Source organism: Zeus faber (assembly GCF_960531495.2).
Source record: "Zeus faber genome assembly, chromosome: 5".
Lineage (NCBI taxonomy): Eukaryota > Metazoa > Chordata > Actinopteri > Zeiformes > Zeidae > Zeus > Zeus faber.
Genome location: NC_137192.1, coordinates 10375293 through 10394642, shown reverse-complemented (window position 1 = coordinate 10394642; position 19350 = coordinate 10375293). Strand labels below are relative to the sequence as shown.

At 42.7% G+C, this 19350-nt stretch overlaps 1 protein-coding gene across 1 annotated transcript; it reads left to right on the top strand.

Moving 5' to 3' along the window:
• Window positions 1–1972: 1972 nt before the first annotated feature.
• Window positions 1973–6822, top strand: cidec (cell death inducing DFFA like effector c; the record flags this gene model as incomplete). Its single annotated transcript, XM_080001277.1, has 5 exons — window positions 1973–2025; window positions 2183–2333; window positions 3139–3288; window positions 3783–3973; window positions 6384–6822. The coding sequence occupies 5 exons, from the start codon at window positions 1973–1975 to the stop codon at window positions 6562–6564; spliced, it is 726 nt and encodes a 241-aa protein (XP_079857403.1). The 3' UTR covers window positions 6565–6822.
• Window positions 6823–19350: the final 12528 nt, after the last annotated feature.

Here is a 19350-nt window from a genome sequence, read left to right as displayed (position 1 = left end):
GCTTTCCATCGGTAGCGGACAAACCACATCATAACCACGTCTGGATAACGCCGACGCGAGGGCCGTGTTTTCACTCCTCACGCCACAACTCTCCGTAGTCCTCTCCCAGAGGCTGCCGACCGAGCTGTGCGTCGGCTCCCGGGGGTCACGCACCCGTTTGTTTGTTTTTTTTGGTTGTATTCTGTAATGCCAGAAGGAACCCTGCTGTAAAAATGCATTCATGGACAAAAGAATGCAAATGTACTATTTCTGTGAGGGAAGTTGACTCCATCTTCCCTTTGTGGGTTTTTTTTTTTTGCACGTATTGCCAATGTTTTTATTCCATGTATTATTATTATTGCCTACTGTTTTTGATGTGAGCTGCTGTAAAGCCCGTTATATTATAATTAAAAAGTGTGTGTGTGTGTGTGTGTGTGTGTGTGTGTGTGTGTGTGTGTCATATTAATCCTCCATAAACCATATTGCTTCATCCTTGTCAGCCCATGTTTTGACCTTTGTCAAAGATACACTGACGTGACATCACGACATGGTCAAACCCTGCGTAACAAAAAGCGACGTACGCAGATAAAATGGTGGATTTAAAAAAAAAAAAAAAAAAAGACGAGGGACTTCGACCCAATTCTATATGACAGTACCTTTTGCTTATCTAGTGATTGTGCTGGAGACAGCCCCAGCCTTGTAATATGGGGGGTGGAGGAATATGAAGGGGTGGGGTTGTGGGAGTATTGTGCGGATTGCTCAACGGCGCTAGTTGCATGAAACTCAATGAAGAGTCAGTATCACAAAGGTGAACGACCAAGTGGTGCAAGAGGGTGGAGGAGAAAAAAAAAAAAATAATAATCACAACAAGCATTCAGGAAAAGAGAGAGGGGGAGAGCGGACGCGTTCCCCTCTCCAACCAAAGTGTTTATGTTTTAAAGCGTCGTAGAGACCGCTCTACAAATACGACCGCAAAGGTTACAGCTGTGAGAAAACATCTGTTTTGTTTAAAGGTATGTGTCGATTGAGCGATCTTGACCTTATGTCGGCCTATTCTGTGTTAGCTGAGCCTGTTTGTTTGTCTGTTTGTTTATTTATTTATTGCGGGGGGCAATTCTGTCTTTGTGAACATTCTGAATCGACTTCTTTCTTAATATATCTGTATAATGGGTTTTTTTGACCTAAAACTGTGATCGGCAGTCACATGTAAAGTATCCCCCAAACGATATACTCAGCCTCAAGACAAGGTGAGTTAATTTTTTGTATAGAAATTCGTCCACGTGTTTATAATGAAAATAAAGTAGTACCTTTACAAGACTACCATCAAACACTTTCTACCAGAGCTGTTGGTAGAATTCTTTTTGACAGGATTGCTGTAAACCTTTAGCTACTTCTCTGCTGTGCGAACAGCCTCAAGATGTTCACTCATGCTTATTTTTCTGTACTTGGTTCGAGCAAAATGACTTCAACTCATTGTTGTCTGTTGGCACGATAAGACCAAATACTGCTACATATGGGCTGTGTTCCTTTTTTTTTTTAACAACTCCCTTACACATCCTGGCCCTTACACCTGCAACATAAATATTGATTCCATTTTAAAGCCAGCAAGCAGGTTTGGTATTTGACCGTGCCATTCTCTGACCTAAAAGGAACTAGTTGACCGAACTTTAAAACTGAACATATTTGCTTGATCTGTGGGTTACAGATCAAACAAAATCTTTCATGCTGTGACATCTCCAAAGTCTCAAATTCTCCTCACATACTGTATGTCTTACTGGATAATATCACTATATTAGAGCCATTCAAAGCATAGCCAATTATTTTTAAATGAACAGAGCAGAGTTGACACGGTTATTGATTTAATCTTTTTTTTTTTTTTTTTTAAGCGCTCCTCTGCTTATCAAAAGAGCTCAACACGCCCTGAGATTACAGCGTTGCTGGTGGTAATGTTAAAGTGACTAATAAGTAACTTTTCTGTGCCCTCAAGCACATAATGGATTATGCAATGAAGTCTCTCAGTCTCTTGACTCCATCTTCCCTCTCAAAGTAAGTGTGTGTGTGTGTGTGTGTGTGTCTGTCTCTCTGTCTGTCTGTCCGTCTGTCTGCCTTCAGTAACCATGTTGATGGGGGTCATGTTTTTAAATCACACATGCAATGTGTTGTGTCTCTGTACTTGTTTAATTTATTTTTATTTTTTTGCAAGATGTGTAACAGCCAGCGTGTCTGCCAGCGCCTCCATGACCCAGCAGCTCCTGTCGGCTCGGACTCGCCCAAAACCCTTTCGGGTCACTAGTGCTGACCGCAGCGTGAAGAAGGGCATCATGGCTGATGGACTCAGGGACCTTATTGACAAGGTAAGGACGTGGGGAAGGGGGAGTTTTGACAAAGAGGAGATGCTTTAGGTTTCTCACCAGGTCCTTGAGGTGCTTGAATTTCATGCTCAATCACGCTTGAAAAATACTTGAAAGGCCTTGAATTTCATTTCATTTCATTTCATTCTAATGCCAGAATGAACCCTGTCGCTATGAAGACTATGAATGTTGCGCTTGTGATTGTGGGAGATTTGGGATCAAACAGTTGGATGCAGAAAATGCTGGGCTCCTTTTTAGCTGGCCCATTTATCATGAATTCATGGCGTGAGGCGATGTGACTCAGATGCACAAAACAATGGTAAGGCCGATTGCGGGGTGAGTCAGAGCGATTCTTTGGAAGCGGCAACCTCCTAGACGTTGGAATATATTGCCCCAGACAGATCCATGACGAGTTAAAAATAACTTCAGACAGATTAGATATAGTGAACTCACTTTTTAGTCAAACCTGTAAAAACAATAATCGTGGTGGTTTTATTTCCATGCAGAGAAAAAGGAAGGGATATATGCAAACCTACCCTCAAATGCCTTCATTTTATTCATTATAAACCAAGATTTTAACAATATATAAGTTCATTATAATGTACGGCACTGTATACTTGGAGTTTGTAGTAAGGACATATTCCCTTCATGGTGGCTTGGATCTGAGAAATCTGGCAAATTGTTGATTTCAGTGGTAAAGTGACAAGGGACGTGAGCATGAATTCATTCCTAAAATGACTGACCAGATTCTCCTTATTTCTTTTTGTTTTTTTTTTCTTTTTCTTTTTTTTTATACCAACTCTTTCAGGCCTCGGACTCGCTCAACGTGTCCTGTGTCAGTGGCCTGGTGCTGGAGGAGGACGGGACGGGCGTGGACACTGAGGAGTTCTTCCAGACGCTGCCTCAAAACTCTGTCTTCATGGTTCTGGAGAAGGGACAGGATTGGAACCCATCTCCGGTATGAGCCCCGTTCTTAACACTAGGGGGCACTGTTCGTCAGCGTCTAGCATCTCATTGTGCAAGGTGGAAGGGAATGTTGGTATACAAATTTTCATTTTTCCTCCTTTCTTTGCTGCCATCACTTGTGCTAGCAATCCCTCACAAACTGAAGCGTGCAATTCAAATATTAAGTCAAGCCAAATTAAATGACAGTTGTGTTCATCCTTTAGCAAACAATTTGCATACCAATGCAGATTCTGAATGATTTTCCACCGGAATGAAATTCTCCTTACCTCACGCTGATCATTAGCTGCCTCATTAAATCTAGTTTTTACTCTCCCTTTGTGCCATTCCCTGGAGTTTAAAACGCACTAGACCCCGATCCTAAGTGCCTGATGGATGACTCACCGCAGTCAACATGGGGTGCAGCTGCTGCGTGTCCTGGTTTAACTTATCCTACTTGATTTGAGTAACTCTAAAAGCGTCTCCTTCTCTCCGCCCGCCCACCCGTAGGTTAGCATCTCTCAAGTGAGCCCCAGCGTCGACGGCGCCCAGCACAGGAAAGATGTGGCTAAACTGACCTTGGACCTCTACAAAAATAACCCCAGCGATTTCATTGGCTGCCTGAGTGTAAAAGCCACTCTTTACGGTGTTTACTCCGTCTCCTACGACTTGCGCTGCCACGCTGCCAAAAGACTTCTAAAGTGAGTAGAAAAAGCTGCTGACATGTCGCTGTATGCATCATGTGCTTCTGTACTGTATCCAGTGAACCAAAATAAATCTATCTAAAGATGGGCAGTGCGAAAGAGGATCAGTTATCATTTATTTTCTCAGGTGGCTTTTTTTGGAGCTTTTTGGAAAACAAAAAGCTAGAGTGGTATATCTGAATGTAAATGGACAGAAATGCATAGATTCAAATAAGATCTTCCGAATCCTGAATGGATTAATTTATTTACTACTAATTTGCATCCATCTTAAAGAGGCAAGACGTGGGTGTGTGGAATGGCAATGTGTTGTCTAACATTTAAATGACTCCACTTAATTCATATTCCGTAATCAACCTCTTTAGAACGGAGTAGCGTGGAGATGGTTTTGTAAAACTGCATCTCGCTGCACAGGCTGCATTGTAGTAGCACCTGTTTCTGGTGACTTTTGCCCTACAACAGCAGCATTTTGCCTCCACAAAATGAAAAGTATAAAACCACCTTCAGCGGTTCATATGTGTTTCAGTTTGTGTGGGCTGAGTAGAGGTGAAACGGTTAGCTTGGAGAACAAAAGATTGATTTTATTGAGATTAATTTTGGCTGTAGTTATGTCATTGCTGCCTGCTGGAATCTGCTGGTTTTCAGCTTTAGCCCAGAGTCTGTCAGAGAGGATTACATTCTGTGGAATCAACAAATATGAGGTCTCGGAGCTCAAGTTTGTGTGTTTTCTCCACAGATTGTGCTCTGTTGAAGCCCTATTGATAAACTGTCTGAAGTTATGAATATGTCCTGTCAATCATATTGTGCTGTGCTGACATATTCCCTCATGCTTGTTTTTTTTTTTTTTTTTGTTTTTTTTCTGACAATGGCCGTTATAAGGAAAACCTGTGCTTTTTGAAGATCGGTGTTAACATCTCTCAGGAGCAGCTCTTCCACAGAGGCACAATATATTTCGATTGGCGGTTTGATTTTGACCCGGTGTTGATCATTTCAATAGAAGACAAAAATGCATGTTGGACCAGAGAGTGCACGGTTTACATGGCAGCGGTAATGAAATGTCACTGAAGACAAATGCAAAAAGACAATTGCATTAAAAGTTCAGTTTTCATAAACTCCGAGAAAATGAATATTATCACATTCATATATTTTGCACTGTAATTTGTTTTAGAAAAACGATGCCATTCATGCCGTCGTTTTCTGTGTTCGCATCAGCATATGTAAATTAGCCTTCAGCTAACCCACAGCACTCATTTTGAGTGTGAATTCACAGTGGAATGAGCTTTGACCTTGAACGGTACAGTGAGGCCAAGAGCGCTTTATGCACAAATGATTTCCCCAATCAATTTTGTATTGATATGGCTAAACCCCATTTCCCACCCATCACAAAAGAAACTCTGGCAAAAAGCAGCAGTTGCTTGTATGTAGCGCTTTAGAGGTCAGACTCAGTAGTGCACTGTATGCAAGCCTGGCCTCTAGGGCATGGAGCTAACTCCTTCACTTCATGTGCAAGTCCGATGAGGCTACTTGTCAATACCTTTGGGCCACTTTCAGAAACAAGGTCACCAGGCTGGAAACTAATGGTGCATCGGGGTCAGACTGTGACCTAAAAGCCAGCCACTATATAACTTGTGACTTAAAAAAAACATCATTATTCGGGCACTCAAGCCTCCTCCTCTTTGAACCTTCTCAATAAGATCTTGCAGATATAGTGTCTTCGTTGTTCAGAGATTAGACCCTAGCGGGACTGTCAGCTGGTGGGTCAGAGGTTGAGAAAAAGTTACTTCCTATATGGCCTAACTCGGGTGCAAAGCTGTACCATTAAGCTGCCGGTGGGTTTGTTTTTTGTGCGTTTTCTGCGCACCACTGAATGGCACTTGGATAAATTGTCCCTGGCCGCGCTTGACGGTGGCATGCTTTTCTACCACTGCCAGTCCCTTTAATTACAGAGCCCGTGGCACATAATTACAATTCATGCAGCGCAGGTCAGACAGCCCCTCACTCAGGTGCGCCACACTTAAGTTGCATTCATCATAGTTGTTATCAGCCTGCATCGGGGTCAGGCAAAAGCAAAGTGTGTGTGACCTGAGCAATGTGAGTTGAAGAAATATCAAGTCAATCAACTAAATTGGAACTGGGAGGGACACTTGGACCTTTATGCTGAGGACGGGGTCACGCAGGACTTTTTCCACTTGACCGATGTGTCTGTGGTGGATACTACCCATGGTCTGTTAAGTCAAATGAAACCCACCAATCAAAAAACACTCAGGTGGGACTTGTACAAGAATTACACTTTCTTGAATGAAATTGAATTTACGTGTGTATCCTTTTGTGCCTGTCTAACTATCTCTTGTTACGATACAGATCTAACTTGGCTGATTATGAGACGCACTCTGTCTTGTTTTGTTTCCAGGGAGGCCTTGCGCTGGACTCTCTTCTCGATGCAGGCCACAGGCCACGTCCTCCTGGGCTCCTCCTGCTACCTCGAGCAGCTGCTTGAGGAGGATGAGCGAGCGGAGAGGAGCCTGACGCTGCCACAGGCGAGCAGGATCAGGCAGCTGCAGTGCATGCTGCTGGGCAAAGCCTCTCAGTGACGCTGGATTTGGGCTTGAGTACGCGGACCATTATACTGGAGTGGACACGGTGCATGCTGCCTGAGGTAGACTTTAGATGCCATAGAAACCTCCCTTCACGTTCATTATTTGTGCTGTTACTATTTTCCTCAATGCAGAACCCCAGCAACATTACTTCATTTTTTTTTTTCCCTCTCAGAATGTCCTATTGTGATATTATGTAAAGCACTTTGATTGTTCTCAGACATGAATAAAACGGATATTGTCACTTTTATTTCACCATTTGTAAAGAAAATTGCATTTTTCTTGTTTGTGCGGCTGTCCAAATTCTGTGGCATAGCTTTACAGTGGGCGCCCATTGAGGCGTCATGTTTTGTGTATGCGGTTCCTGGTCAGTGTAATTGGCACCAGGTCCAGCTGTCTCTCCCACGCTTCCCTAATTGTCCCCTGGCCTGTGCTGTCCTGTCAGCTGCAGCTGGCCTCTTACAGAGGGACAACAGAAGGGGAACAAGGGAGAGGGGAATAGCTACAAGCTGGGTGCAGTGGACGGAGACGGATGTCACCCTGATGGTACGAAAAGATTGTTTTTGGCCGGCTGTGGCGGTCAAACTTTTCAGGCCGTGTCTAAAAATGGAGTTAGGTGCCATTAGCCACACAGCCGTTCTGCAGCCAATAAAACGAGGAATTTAATTTCAGAATGGAATAAGTGTGAGAGCGCACTAGTCCGGTGAGGTCTTACACCACTGCTGAGCTCAAGTCCGGTGCAGCAGCTCTGCAGAAAAGGGGGATGCTGGAACATGCTCCAATTCTGGTGTAATCTGAATTTTCATGGAAATGGATTTTAATATGAATTACAGAAACAAATTTTGAGAAGAACAAGAACAAGCACAAGCTGTTCTGTTTGGTTTGCTGCAGACACTGGCAAATCGTCAATCCTCCGAGGGGGTCGAGCCTAAGTTTCCGGGCATCCACACTTAGGAGAAATGTGTTTGCGTTGCTGTAGAACCACCCCCCCCCCCCCCCCCCCCCTCCCGTTGGACCCTTTTTTTTTTGTTTTATCAGGAGGTTTCATAATCCAGGAAAATGCAAAGTGATCCGGGCATGAGCATGCACCTGGTTGACCTTGGACCATTTGGAAGGTTGTTCCAGGGGTCTTGAAAGATTCCAACCTGCTGCTTCGTGGAGCCGCGATCCCTCTGACTTCCGTGCGGCCGTCACGGGGAAAACGTGGCCCCTCCCGCCTAAAGGGCGGGCGCGGATACTCGGTCGAAGGCTGGACGCGCGTGTGCGTGGAGCCCACGGTCAGTGCGCGCGAGGCTGCGGGGAGGGAGGGAGGGAGGGAGGGAGGGAGACCTCGCTCTGTGCAGTTCCAGTGCCGGGGGGCTCGTTCCACTGGAAGATGCTCCAACACGTTGCCGACATGGACCGGTAAACATTTAGCTGCGGCCGCGGAGGTAAGAGCCTTTTCTGTTTTCACATTCATTTATTTTACATCTGTTTTTATCCATTAAAAACAAAAAACAATCAGATCGGCAGACGGAGCGGAGCGCCGGTGGTAAACAAACCCCACCGACGCAACTCCAAGATATCTCGTTGCATTGGATGCATTTCAAACAAGGGTTTAGTTTGGTGGTGTCTTTTTATTTTTTCGGTTTTTTTTTTTAACTTTTGTAAATGTTGCGCCTTGCGTTTCAACTTTTTCTTTTGCGGTTGTTTTGTTTGTTGGCGATCCCGACAAACTTCTAACAGGATGCACACGTTTTAAACACGGGTGTTGGATGCATTGCAATGATTAATGTGAAAGCATCATATTTATGTTGTTTTTCTCTCGTCCTGCAAGGATGAATGGTTGCATGCACGGCATACTGCCGCTGTTGCACGGTGTCTCATGGTCAAAGTGATCCAGGGAAAATATTGATTTACCGCGGGTTTATTGGCTTGTATTAGCTGCAGGCTGAGAGAGAGAGAGAGAGAGAGACCCATCTATCTTGCAGCATGTTATGCATGTGTATTATTATATTTCCTTTATTTATAGAGTTAAAGTCGTCTCACCAAGCTCTATTTTGCAAGGGAGACCTGCTCTCATACACATACACCTTCTCAATGTCCAATTAGACGGATACTTTTAACAGTTAAGGTTAACAATTATTCTGAAGGACACCGTGTCAGCCTTGGGATAGAATATAGATGAAGAGATAAATGTTTTTGGGCAAAAACTAAAAAAGATGAGAAGGAAAGGAGGTGGACGAAAGCATCCAAAAAAAGGGGGGGGGGGTGAAGTCTTGATGGAAAGAGTCGTAGCTTGATGGAGAGCATGGGGACGTCCCTCTGAATTCTGACAGACGTGTGTGTTGGCGCATCATCCCCTCTCCATCTTACACCGACCAACACACTAACTGGATAAATTGTCTTGTAATTGCCTCCTCATGCAGTGGAGTAAGCTCATCATTTCAACCAGGTGTGGTTAAGTCCCATATCCATCATCTCAGAGACGTGCTGAACGGGCCCACCCAGGGAGAACCCCCCCCACACACACACACACAGACAGCCTGGAACAGTTCTCTCTCTCCCTCCTCCTTCCTATTTCTCATCCCCACCCACCTTTTCCCTCTCATTTTCCGCTCTGTGCTCACTTTTCCAGCAGTCGGCTATTTCAGGTCCGTATTTCAGCTAAACAATAAATAATTCAGGAAACGGGACACGACACAAAGGCCCTTAGTCAGTGCCCATGTGCATCAGTCAAGGTCGAATGGTATATCCGCCGTTTGGGGAGTTTTGCCCTCAATTATGGATAAGGTTTGCACATCACAAACTTATACAGTCATGCAATACAATAACACACGTATCATTTCCGGGGAGCTCATTTGATCTCCTGCTAGGGTGTTTTGAAACATCCCAAAATGTTGACAAGTTGGAGGGAAAACAAATTAAAATGCTGTTAATAGCTAAAATATAGGGCTGTAAACCCTATGTAAAACTGTGTATTGCGTAAATGTCAAAGCATGGACATGTCACGATTTGTACCTTTCATGATTTTTCCATTTTGCCTCGCGATGAAAGCAATGAGCATACAGTATATGTGTGTATACTGTATGTATGTGAGCACGTCACACTTGCAAAATAGATCTCAATGGGACGACTTTACATATATAAATAAAGGAAATAATAATAAATATAGCTGCAGGCAGCAATACGCAGGGTCCAGTTCAGTGATGTTAGATTGTATTACAGCTTTCCGATGTTCCGCAAAACACATAGTCCGTGTCCAAGGCGAGGTCGGGCGGAGGGATGCTGTTCTTTTTTATGTAGATCTAATGTTTTGTAAAAAAAAAAAATTGTCTGGATTCACATGTTTACTGTAAATTAATCTTATTTTTGTCGGTCATATTTAACGTTTTAAACATGTTTTTAAGTATATTGGTTACCGGTGCTTCATTGGCTCATGTGTTTGACCTTACGTCTGGACCAATCACTGTGGACTTATGTCACTGATGTCCCTCAAGAATGATGTTTTAACAATTACGATGGTTTCTGGATCATGCAGTGAGGACACAAAAGAAAGGGACGGTTCCAATCAAAGGTTCTTAGAACTTCTTGCGATGGGAAAACGCCTTCTGTGACCGATTCGTTTTCAGGGTTTTGCCAAACGCAGTAAGAGTTTCCGTTTTCCGAATTTCCCTTAAACGCAGCATCGGCTCGGGTTGTCTGTCTACGCCAGTGGTTCTCAACCTTTCCCAGTTGAGGAGCCACATTAACAGAAAATATTTTTGTAAGAGCCAAATTTCTGAGACAAATTTTTCCTCCGTCAGACCATTATGTATTTTAAAATAAAGCTACTAGTAATATGTTATTAAGGAATGGAAAAAACATGGTGTATGCGAAGATTATTAAAACCATATTAAAGCATTTTTCTATTTATTTATTGCGCAAAGGCTGTTGTGGTGACTGTAGCGTAGAAGCCGATGGAGGATTTGGACACGGTGGTCTCGCGTGGAACGGTTGGTCAGGTGATAAGTTGCGGCTCCAGGTTATTACTTATATACGGTAATAATATAATTAAGTATGACTAATTAATAATTATAATATCTCTATAGATACGCCAAGCTGTCATAGGTTGTCTAGTGAGAAATCTTTACTGCAGACAATGTTTCAGACACAATCTATTGAAATACTCTTTTAGAAATGTTTTATTTGATTTTAATCAACACTTTAAAGCGCCGCAACTATTCATGAAAGAGCCACATGCAGCCTGTGAGTATCACTGGTCTACATGTAGACGAGTAGACAATATGCAGTCCACATGGCGCAGGTCGCTGGATGCGAATGACTTCCAAGAGACAAAGCTTGGACTTACAGTATATAACTTTGGATGATGAAGTCACAAAGCAACCAGCTCCTCAAACTAATCAAGAAGCCAACGTTTTTCTACTTCAAGTAAAATTACAACGGTTTTTCGCTAATTTCTGCTTCAAATGTATGTCGACATTGATCAAAGTCAAACAAGACATCCGAAATGTCCCGGTTCTATCGAGACCTCAACCATGTCTCTGCGTACTGCAGTTGCCGTGTTTCAGATACTTTTACCCTGAAAAACGGCGAGAAGATTAAAAATAATAAAATCTGAGCAAAAACAATCGGCATCCAGATGCTACCCTAACAATACCCAAGACAAAACGTATTGCAAGATAGAAAATCCTAGTTTAATCTTAGTGCACACATTTACATTTCTGTATTTATCAAGTATTTAAGATGCTCTTTTGAGCCATGGTTAGGTCATACACATAGTATATACTGTACATGCATACAAGGCTCAACACAAATGCACTAAATGCAAATGGGCACGCACGAGCACACACACACACACACACACACACACAATCTGCTGTGGATCGTAATCTATTTGCTCAAGTCAACCATAGAATCAGGATTACTGACTGACTTATAAAGCAGGCCTATAGGACTGTTTTGTTTATTATTGATTGCATCAAGCCATTGCCACTGAAAGCTGTTACTGTGCAGAGTTTCGTCATGAGTGATGCGTGTCCGCTGTGAAGGCATTATTATTAAAATTGATTCATGAGACGAGCAGCGAGGGGAGTATCAGCGAGAGGGTCAGATGTTTCAGAGGAGCGTCACCTTCTATTGTCCGTTCTTTCACCTTCTTCTAGTCCTCACTCGTGGTGTTTTCGGTCCATTTTCTTTCTCCATATTCTTATATATGGAGGAAGAAGGCTTAGGAAATGATCTCTCCATATGGAATATGATCACACTATAATTAGTTATTTATTTGTTTTATTTTTGTCACAAATAAACACGTTTAAAGGGGGGAAAAAAACCATTTGGGATTTTTTTTGGTTCACTTTTCATCCTTAAGCCTACACTGGAAAAAAAACAAAAAAAACATTACATCGGAGTCATTGAATCAACTCAAAAATGGCATTCAACTTGTTGAACCTGTTTTTTTTTTTGGGGGGGGGGTCTGAACTTAAAATGTGCATGGTGACTTCAATTTCAACACCAGAGAAATATAATTTTCCACAAATGTACAAATGTAAGCAGGTTGATCTAATCACGCCAATGCAATGCAAACATTTTATTTTTAATGCCATATACCTCAAAAGTAATTCTCCTGATATTTCTTACCCTCTCAAAGTTATTCTTTTTCCCATTGTGTATATGGCTCTTCGGCTTGTTTATAGCAGCAACATATGCACAGAGATTAAGCACGACGAAACAACATGGCAAAGCATTATTTGTTAAAATGCATTCATAGATTCATAGATTCATTGATAATCAAAACATTCCATAGCACCCAATTCCAGTGTATGGACAAATGGGAAGCTGTGTCATGTAATTTTCTTTTTGTGATTTTGACATTTTAGCTTTTTTTTTTTTTTTTTTTTTTTTGATAGGCACTGCAGTGTAAAAAGTGGTGTGGTGGGAAACGTGCTGGAAAGCAGCTCTTGAGTAAAAGAAGAGATATCTTACTAAAAAGTGACATAGGCATAGGAGATACCTCCCCCTCAATATTTACAACAGGCGCATATGAACACCCCCACCCCCCCCAATATAAACATGGAAAGAAGCAGAGGAATTTTATTTTTCATAAATAAAGACATTTCCACCATAAATTTATGCAGAAAAGGCACAAATTGCACAGCTGTCAACCCTCCTGTATTTCCAAGATTCTACTGTACTTTATCCTTCTTTCGCACTGTCTTCACGTTTTTTTTTGTTTTTTTCCCTTTAAATATTCTGTATTTATAACCTTTGGTGGCACCGCCCATCTCTGCGACCCATTTCTCCAAACAAAACCAATAATAACAGTGTTTTTATTGTAGATGTCTTTATAATTAAATGAAACCAAATAAAACACTGTGCATAACGGGGGCAATTTATCAGTCACTTCCTTACCCCCCCCACCGCGCCCGCCAAGGGTGTGTCACTGGGACGGAAAAGTTCCCTCATTTTCAAAGTCTAATGTTGACAGGTATGCAAATTGTTGCATAAAAAGTCATCAGAATGCAGGAAATGAAGTCTTAAAGTAGTTGATATTAAATGTACTTAAATATCAAAAGTGAAAGCTGCAGAGAAACTGCAGAGACTTTTTTTGCTCATATTTTATTTTGGTTTGCCAATATAAAATGTATTTTTGGGTAAGCATAAGTTAGGTTTTGCGTCCTACCACTTTGTTTGGTAAGATGCAACTTTTACTCTCAAACATGGCCCCGGGTGTTGGTCTCCATTAATCGTAGCGGGTGCAGGTGCAGCAGCATCGCCGCCGGAGGAGGCTGTCGCTGTGGGCGTGGCTCTCCAGTGCCTGTGCTAGTTCGGAAGTGTGGCAGTTTCGCCTACCACCCACCACCCGAGTGCCGTTTTCAGGGACCTCCGGCACAGAGATACAGACGACGGGGTTTTGGGGGAGGGCCTGGCTTGCTGCATGGTCCGCCGCACACCCTGGGTGCTGCTACTGCCAGTCAGGAGAGGGCTGGTGCTGTGTCCCTTCCCAGTGCTGGAGAGCCCCTGTTCAGGTGCCAGTGTGACAGTTTTGCCTACCACACGTCACCCAAGAAGCGTTTTCAGGGACCTCCGATAGGGTTTCAGACACACAGTTTATTGTAGAGAGTGGGCTAGGTCCAATAAGCCCAGGAGCAGATGGACATGTGTCAAGACAAGGACCAACCAATAAGCAACAGGTATGCAGCCCCTCTGATCCTGGGCCCAATTACCTAGACCCAGGACAGGTGTGGCTGCTCAAACACACCATCCCCACACCACAGGTATCAACGCCGCAAAAACGAAACGTAATACGGGCAGGGTTGCCAGGTCTCAATAACAACCCAGCCGTCCCCCAAACCGTGGAGGAAAAAAAAAAAAACCCCAAAAAACCTCCTTCAACACACAAGTAGCCCAATTCCGCGGGAAAACCGCAGCCAAAGCAACTCTGAACACAGGCTCAAGAGTGTTTGTTTACACTCAGCTTGCTGCTGATATGAATCTTGATTCGCTAACATGAACTTTGTTAAATGGCTTCACTAATATCATTGACCAGTTTTCCTCACATTTTCTTTGTCGTGTGTAACGAAGTTGTTCAGGAGAAATGTATCGGACTAAAAGCATACTTTTTTTTGGACTAAATGTGGCTTAAAAATAATGGTTAAAAATAAATGTTGACAGAAATAAAATGACACAAGCGACTACACACACTCCCAAAAAGTACTTTAATGCACAATATATAATTTCTGCCGTTAGGGGTCTCTCAATGAAAACATTAACAAAAGACAGAGTTTGGCGTCGGGAAGCAGCGTGGGATCATGGGAGTTGTTGTCTTCACCCGTACATTAATGTTTGACTGGGACAGATTCAGCAACGGAACGTGCAGAAAGCGGCAATATATACTCATGCGCCATCAAATAATAGTTAGTAGAGTAATGGTTTAACAATACAAACAATAGTACAATACAGTGGCTAGTTAATTTTAGCTACTTCGAGTCCCCTCCTCACTCTGATGTATCATATGGTCAGACTGGATGATGCGTCATATCCCGGTAAAAGGGATATGACGCCATAATGAAACGGCTAATTACCTGCTGGTATATTAAAATTACGGATTTCTTTGGGTTTGTTACACTCACGGACAAGGATGTGAACCCATAAGCATGACACCAAAGCAGTCAGGTAAAAAGTCCACAAGGTTTATTCCAAAATAAAAAACAGGGAGGGGTCAAAACAAAGTATTTTTACTTTGTTCCTTTACACCATTGGATATAGGTTTGTAGGTTCGTGCCATTATCCTGCCATATTTTAATCGGGTACAGTTAACTGTGAGTTCCTATCGTATATTTCACTTTGTTCTCATAAATTGCAAAATGTTATTCTGTTGTTTGTGGCACCCACAGCTGCGATTGGCACGTTTGAAATTGGTAATTAAAATCAGCAGAGACAATGTTGAGTTTAAATAGAGGTTGGTTTCTTTTATTTTGCCAAAAAAAAGGAAAGAGACGTGTCGGAGATCAATAAATCAACTGGAGGTTCTTCCCGGACCGGTGTATTCGTATTCAGGTTACCATAGCGGGTACTCCCTCGTTGGCGCTCCATCTGCCAACCTGCGCTGTCCATGGTCCTGCAGTCCCTCGCCAAGCCTTTGGGAGTGCTGAGGTTCTCCTGGCACTCCACAGTTTGTTGTTATTACTGCCTATTGTTTTCATCAAACTATCTATCTGTCTATCTGTCTATCTATCTGTTTGAAAAAGTTTACTTTCCTAATCTGTATCAAAGTTAAGTTGTCTGTATTGGCACATGGTGTTTTTTTTTTATGATATCCAACATACTACATTCATGAAACACACAATACACTCCAGTCCACTTTTCTTTAACAAACAAGCGTACCAGATGTATTGAATGGAGAAAAAATTTATTAAATGTCAGTCATTACATTCTCATGACACTAAACTAATGGTCTAGGTTCATATTGTTTAGTAAAAGCAATGAATACAATCGGTACTGATAGTCCCTAAAAGATCCATCTGTAATTCCAATAGTTAATGGTCAATGCTTCCTTTTCATAGATTGTAACTCGCCTTCAGCCCTAGAGATGAAATCGCCCTTTCACTGGGTCCTATCGGGGGGTTTTTTGTATAGGAAACGTAAGTTCTCGCTTCCTGGTCCTCTTGTTACAATTCTCACCACGGATCTCATTCACAAAGTCCAAAGGAGGACAGAAGGAAAATCTTGTTATCGGGGTGCGAGCCTGCAACACCTCCACGACAACCTTTTTAAATTGTCAGAACAGAAAGGAGGTGGCTTCCTGTGAAGCTCCAAAACGGTCGCTCAGAAGTCCCTCAGAGCTCTGGTCCTTTGGTGCTCTTACCAGAGACTTAATTAGGAAGTTGTCTATTGAAGGCAGTGCACTGGGTGAGTTTCACACTCATCAAGGAATCAAAGGAGGAGCAGCTCCCGTCTCGCCAGACGACTTATTGGGAACTGGTGGCTGGTCCTGTTTTTTATTTAAAAGTGAATGAAGGACAAACAAGCTCTTGCCACGCTTCGCTTCTGTGATTTTCTAAGAAATCTATGCACTGTCAAACTTCAACATGTAAACCAATTTGGTATTGCTCAGATTTAACATTTAGGAGTGGGACATAGATAGATAGATAGATACTTTATTCATCCCCAAAGGCATATTGCAGTGTCACAGCCGTTCACATCAACGCAGTCGGCAAAATAATAATAAAGCAATACAAACTAACCGAACACAAAATAAAAAATAACGATACAAAATAAAAAAGATCAAAACAAAAAAGACCTTAAAAATGAAAGGTCATGTCCAAAAAGGAAATATAAAGTGCTATATAATAACTTATGAAATACACAGTGAAGCAGAAAGATGAATGTACAATAAACCGGAAAATAAACCTAACCCTTAAACAAAGAACAAAAAATTAAATTGGCAGTAAACATACACACTACTGTATAAACCAATTTCCATTATGTTGGTTACGCAAGGGTTAGGGTTAGGGGGTTACATTTGGCTTGCTTTCTGCAAAAACATCCTCGGAGAGCAGATGCATCTTTATTACACCAACCAGAATCAAAGCAAAAAGCAAAAGCCAAGAAATTTTTTATTTTTTATTTTAATGGGGGTTTAAAGCCATTCAGTGCCTCCCAAGGGTTCCGAACGTCCGTGTGACACACGGGTTATATCAGGGTCAAAGTGGAACGTCTCCTTGCACCTCCCCTTCACGTCGCTGCTCCTTGGTCCCAGCCTTTGAATTTACAAGGATATAAACCAGATTTATCTAAGTGGCGGCTCCATGCGGACAACAAGGGGAACCGTGGATCACACTCGTTCCGGCTAATGATCCTATAAAACAGGAGCTTTTTTATATATATATATATATATAGAGAGAGAGAGAGAGCTCTCCAGCTCACCGTTTTTATCCAAATTCACATGTGATCATACAGCCATAACAGCTGGCAGGCTGATGTAATACCTTGGAGTGGAAAAAATCCTCCTCCCTTTGCTCCCTGGGACGTGTTTACCTATTATGCTGGCTCGCCTTACCCGCTTTCACACACACACACACACACACACACACACACACACACACACACACACACACACACACACACACACACACACCTTGCCTGATTTGCCTCAATGCACTCAGTCTCCAAGCGTTTTTTAATTTACATAAGCAACAAATATCCAATTAAAAGAAAATTTAAAAAACACAGAAAAACACCTTTTGATTTTAAGCAAGGGGGTATTTTTACCCTCCTCATCCATGGTGACACCATGGCGGTGTAGTCACAACCAGCAGGGTGCCTTCGGTAAGTAAGGAAGGATGTGCACAGGGGCCCCAATTTTCCCTCACTCCTCTGCCCTATTCCCTCTCATATCCCACCTGAGAGAGAGCCTGACTCGTTCTTACTCAAATTTAGCGGTAAAGAAAATGTTTCTGTCCCGCACCATCCCGCCGTTCCCCCAAGCGATGAGCCCTTGGTCTATAAAGACAAGAAGTTGTCACACACCGTGCCTCCAGTCACCCTCGAGCCGGGGTGTCATGCACTTCATTACTACAGCATCTGTGCCCCAATCTGGGACCCTTGTTGCACGGTCGCCATAGCAACAGCTACCAGGAGAATAAAGGAGTCCAACGCTCAACTGGAAAGCCTTGTGTGAGTCGTGGTGGACCCGACCGGGGTCATTCCTTGTCGGGGAGTTAGCAACAATTGTTTCCCGTGCCCTAAACAGGTAATTTAGGTGTTCCGGCTATATATATTTAAAGCCCTCATCTTCCGATTTCAAAGGCCCTGCCGACTTGATTATTAAATAGATTTCCCACAGGCACAATCAGTCAGCGCCCTTCTAATCCCCAACTGCTCTCCACGCTCCCTTCAGTCCTGATGAACTTGCTGCAGCAGCAAGATTCACTCCCGACATAGACGCACTCCGCCTGTTCAATTCCGTTGCGATGCCTTTACATTTACACAACTATTACTCGCGAGCAGGCCGCAAATGCTCTGAGTGCAGCGCTAAATATCGACGTCATCAGTGGTACGACCATATTTTTTTAAGTGTTTGTTTATATGCAGCTGCCCGTATACAGTACATATGAATGAGAACAAGAGCATATAACAACTTGAGTAACGTCTCCTTGTAAAAGTGACAGAAATGAATATGGCCATAATAAACAACCCCTGTTTGTCCCGAACGACAATGTCTTTAATTATGGAAAAGCAAGATGGTTAAAGTCGAACTGATATTTATAGTCAAATTTGCGTTTTCAGTTTGGTGTGTCACTGTTGGCTGAGTATCTGTCAGAAATGTGTTTCCCTGCGGGGGTTTTGTTTTTCTTTCCTTTTTTTATATTGTACAGCTGCTTAAGTGCGACACATTTTGAGTGAAAGGGTTCCTCCGTACTGACAGTGATAAAAACCCAACTTAAACGATAATCCATTTGGACAAAAGCATGCCAAGTTGGATAGCCTTCCCCTGGCAATAAAAGCATGATAAAGTAACCATTTTGGCCTAGGAGCTACGGTTCGCAGGACGGAGAACATAACCAATAGTGTACAAGTTGCTGAATGTGTTATTTTTGCGGGTCCGTTGAGGCACCAGTTGATTGTCTGCGTGTCTGATTACTTGGCTTCATTCAATTTGCCCATTCCCCTGAGCTCCAGCACACATTAGCGGTTGCGTTTTGTGCCAGCCTGCAGTTCCGACAGCTTGTTTGCAGGGTTCCGGGCTCCAGCAAAGCCAAGATGGTAATCAGAGATACTGATAGGGGACATATTGAAGGCTGGAGTGATAGGTAATGCAGTGCATAGTAATGCAAATAACAGTGGTTAGTTGTGTACATATATCTCACACAGATTGATATAATGTTCAACCATTGTATTGTTTTTTTTGGCCCAGTGTGTGGAATGTAGCCTCAATCAATGCATCAAAGTGGTTCTAAACTGGAAAAATATGTCACAAATGAGTACAGTACGTTTGTATTGTTTTTATATTTGCCAATGTGAGCAGTATTGTGTAGGGCTGAACGATGAATTGAATACCAACCTACATCGCAACAGAACACAATTTTCAAATCGCAAAGCCTGTGTGGGGGTCTCTTCCCACAGGTAAGGATTTAGGGAGGGAGGCGGAGTCTTTCTGGCCGTGGTGCGCCGACATGGCAAGAGTTTTATTGTTCATTTCAATATCCGGCATGCGGGCCACAATTATATATATAACTGAGGATTTATTATAATAATTGTGGATAATAGTCCTCTCGGGCGCAAGAGGAATGGCGTTCCGCT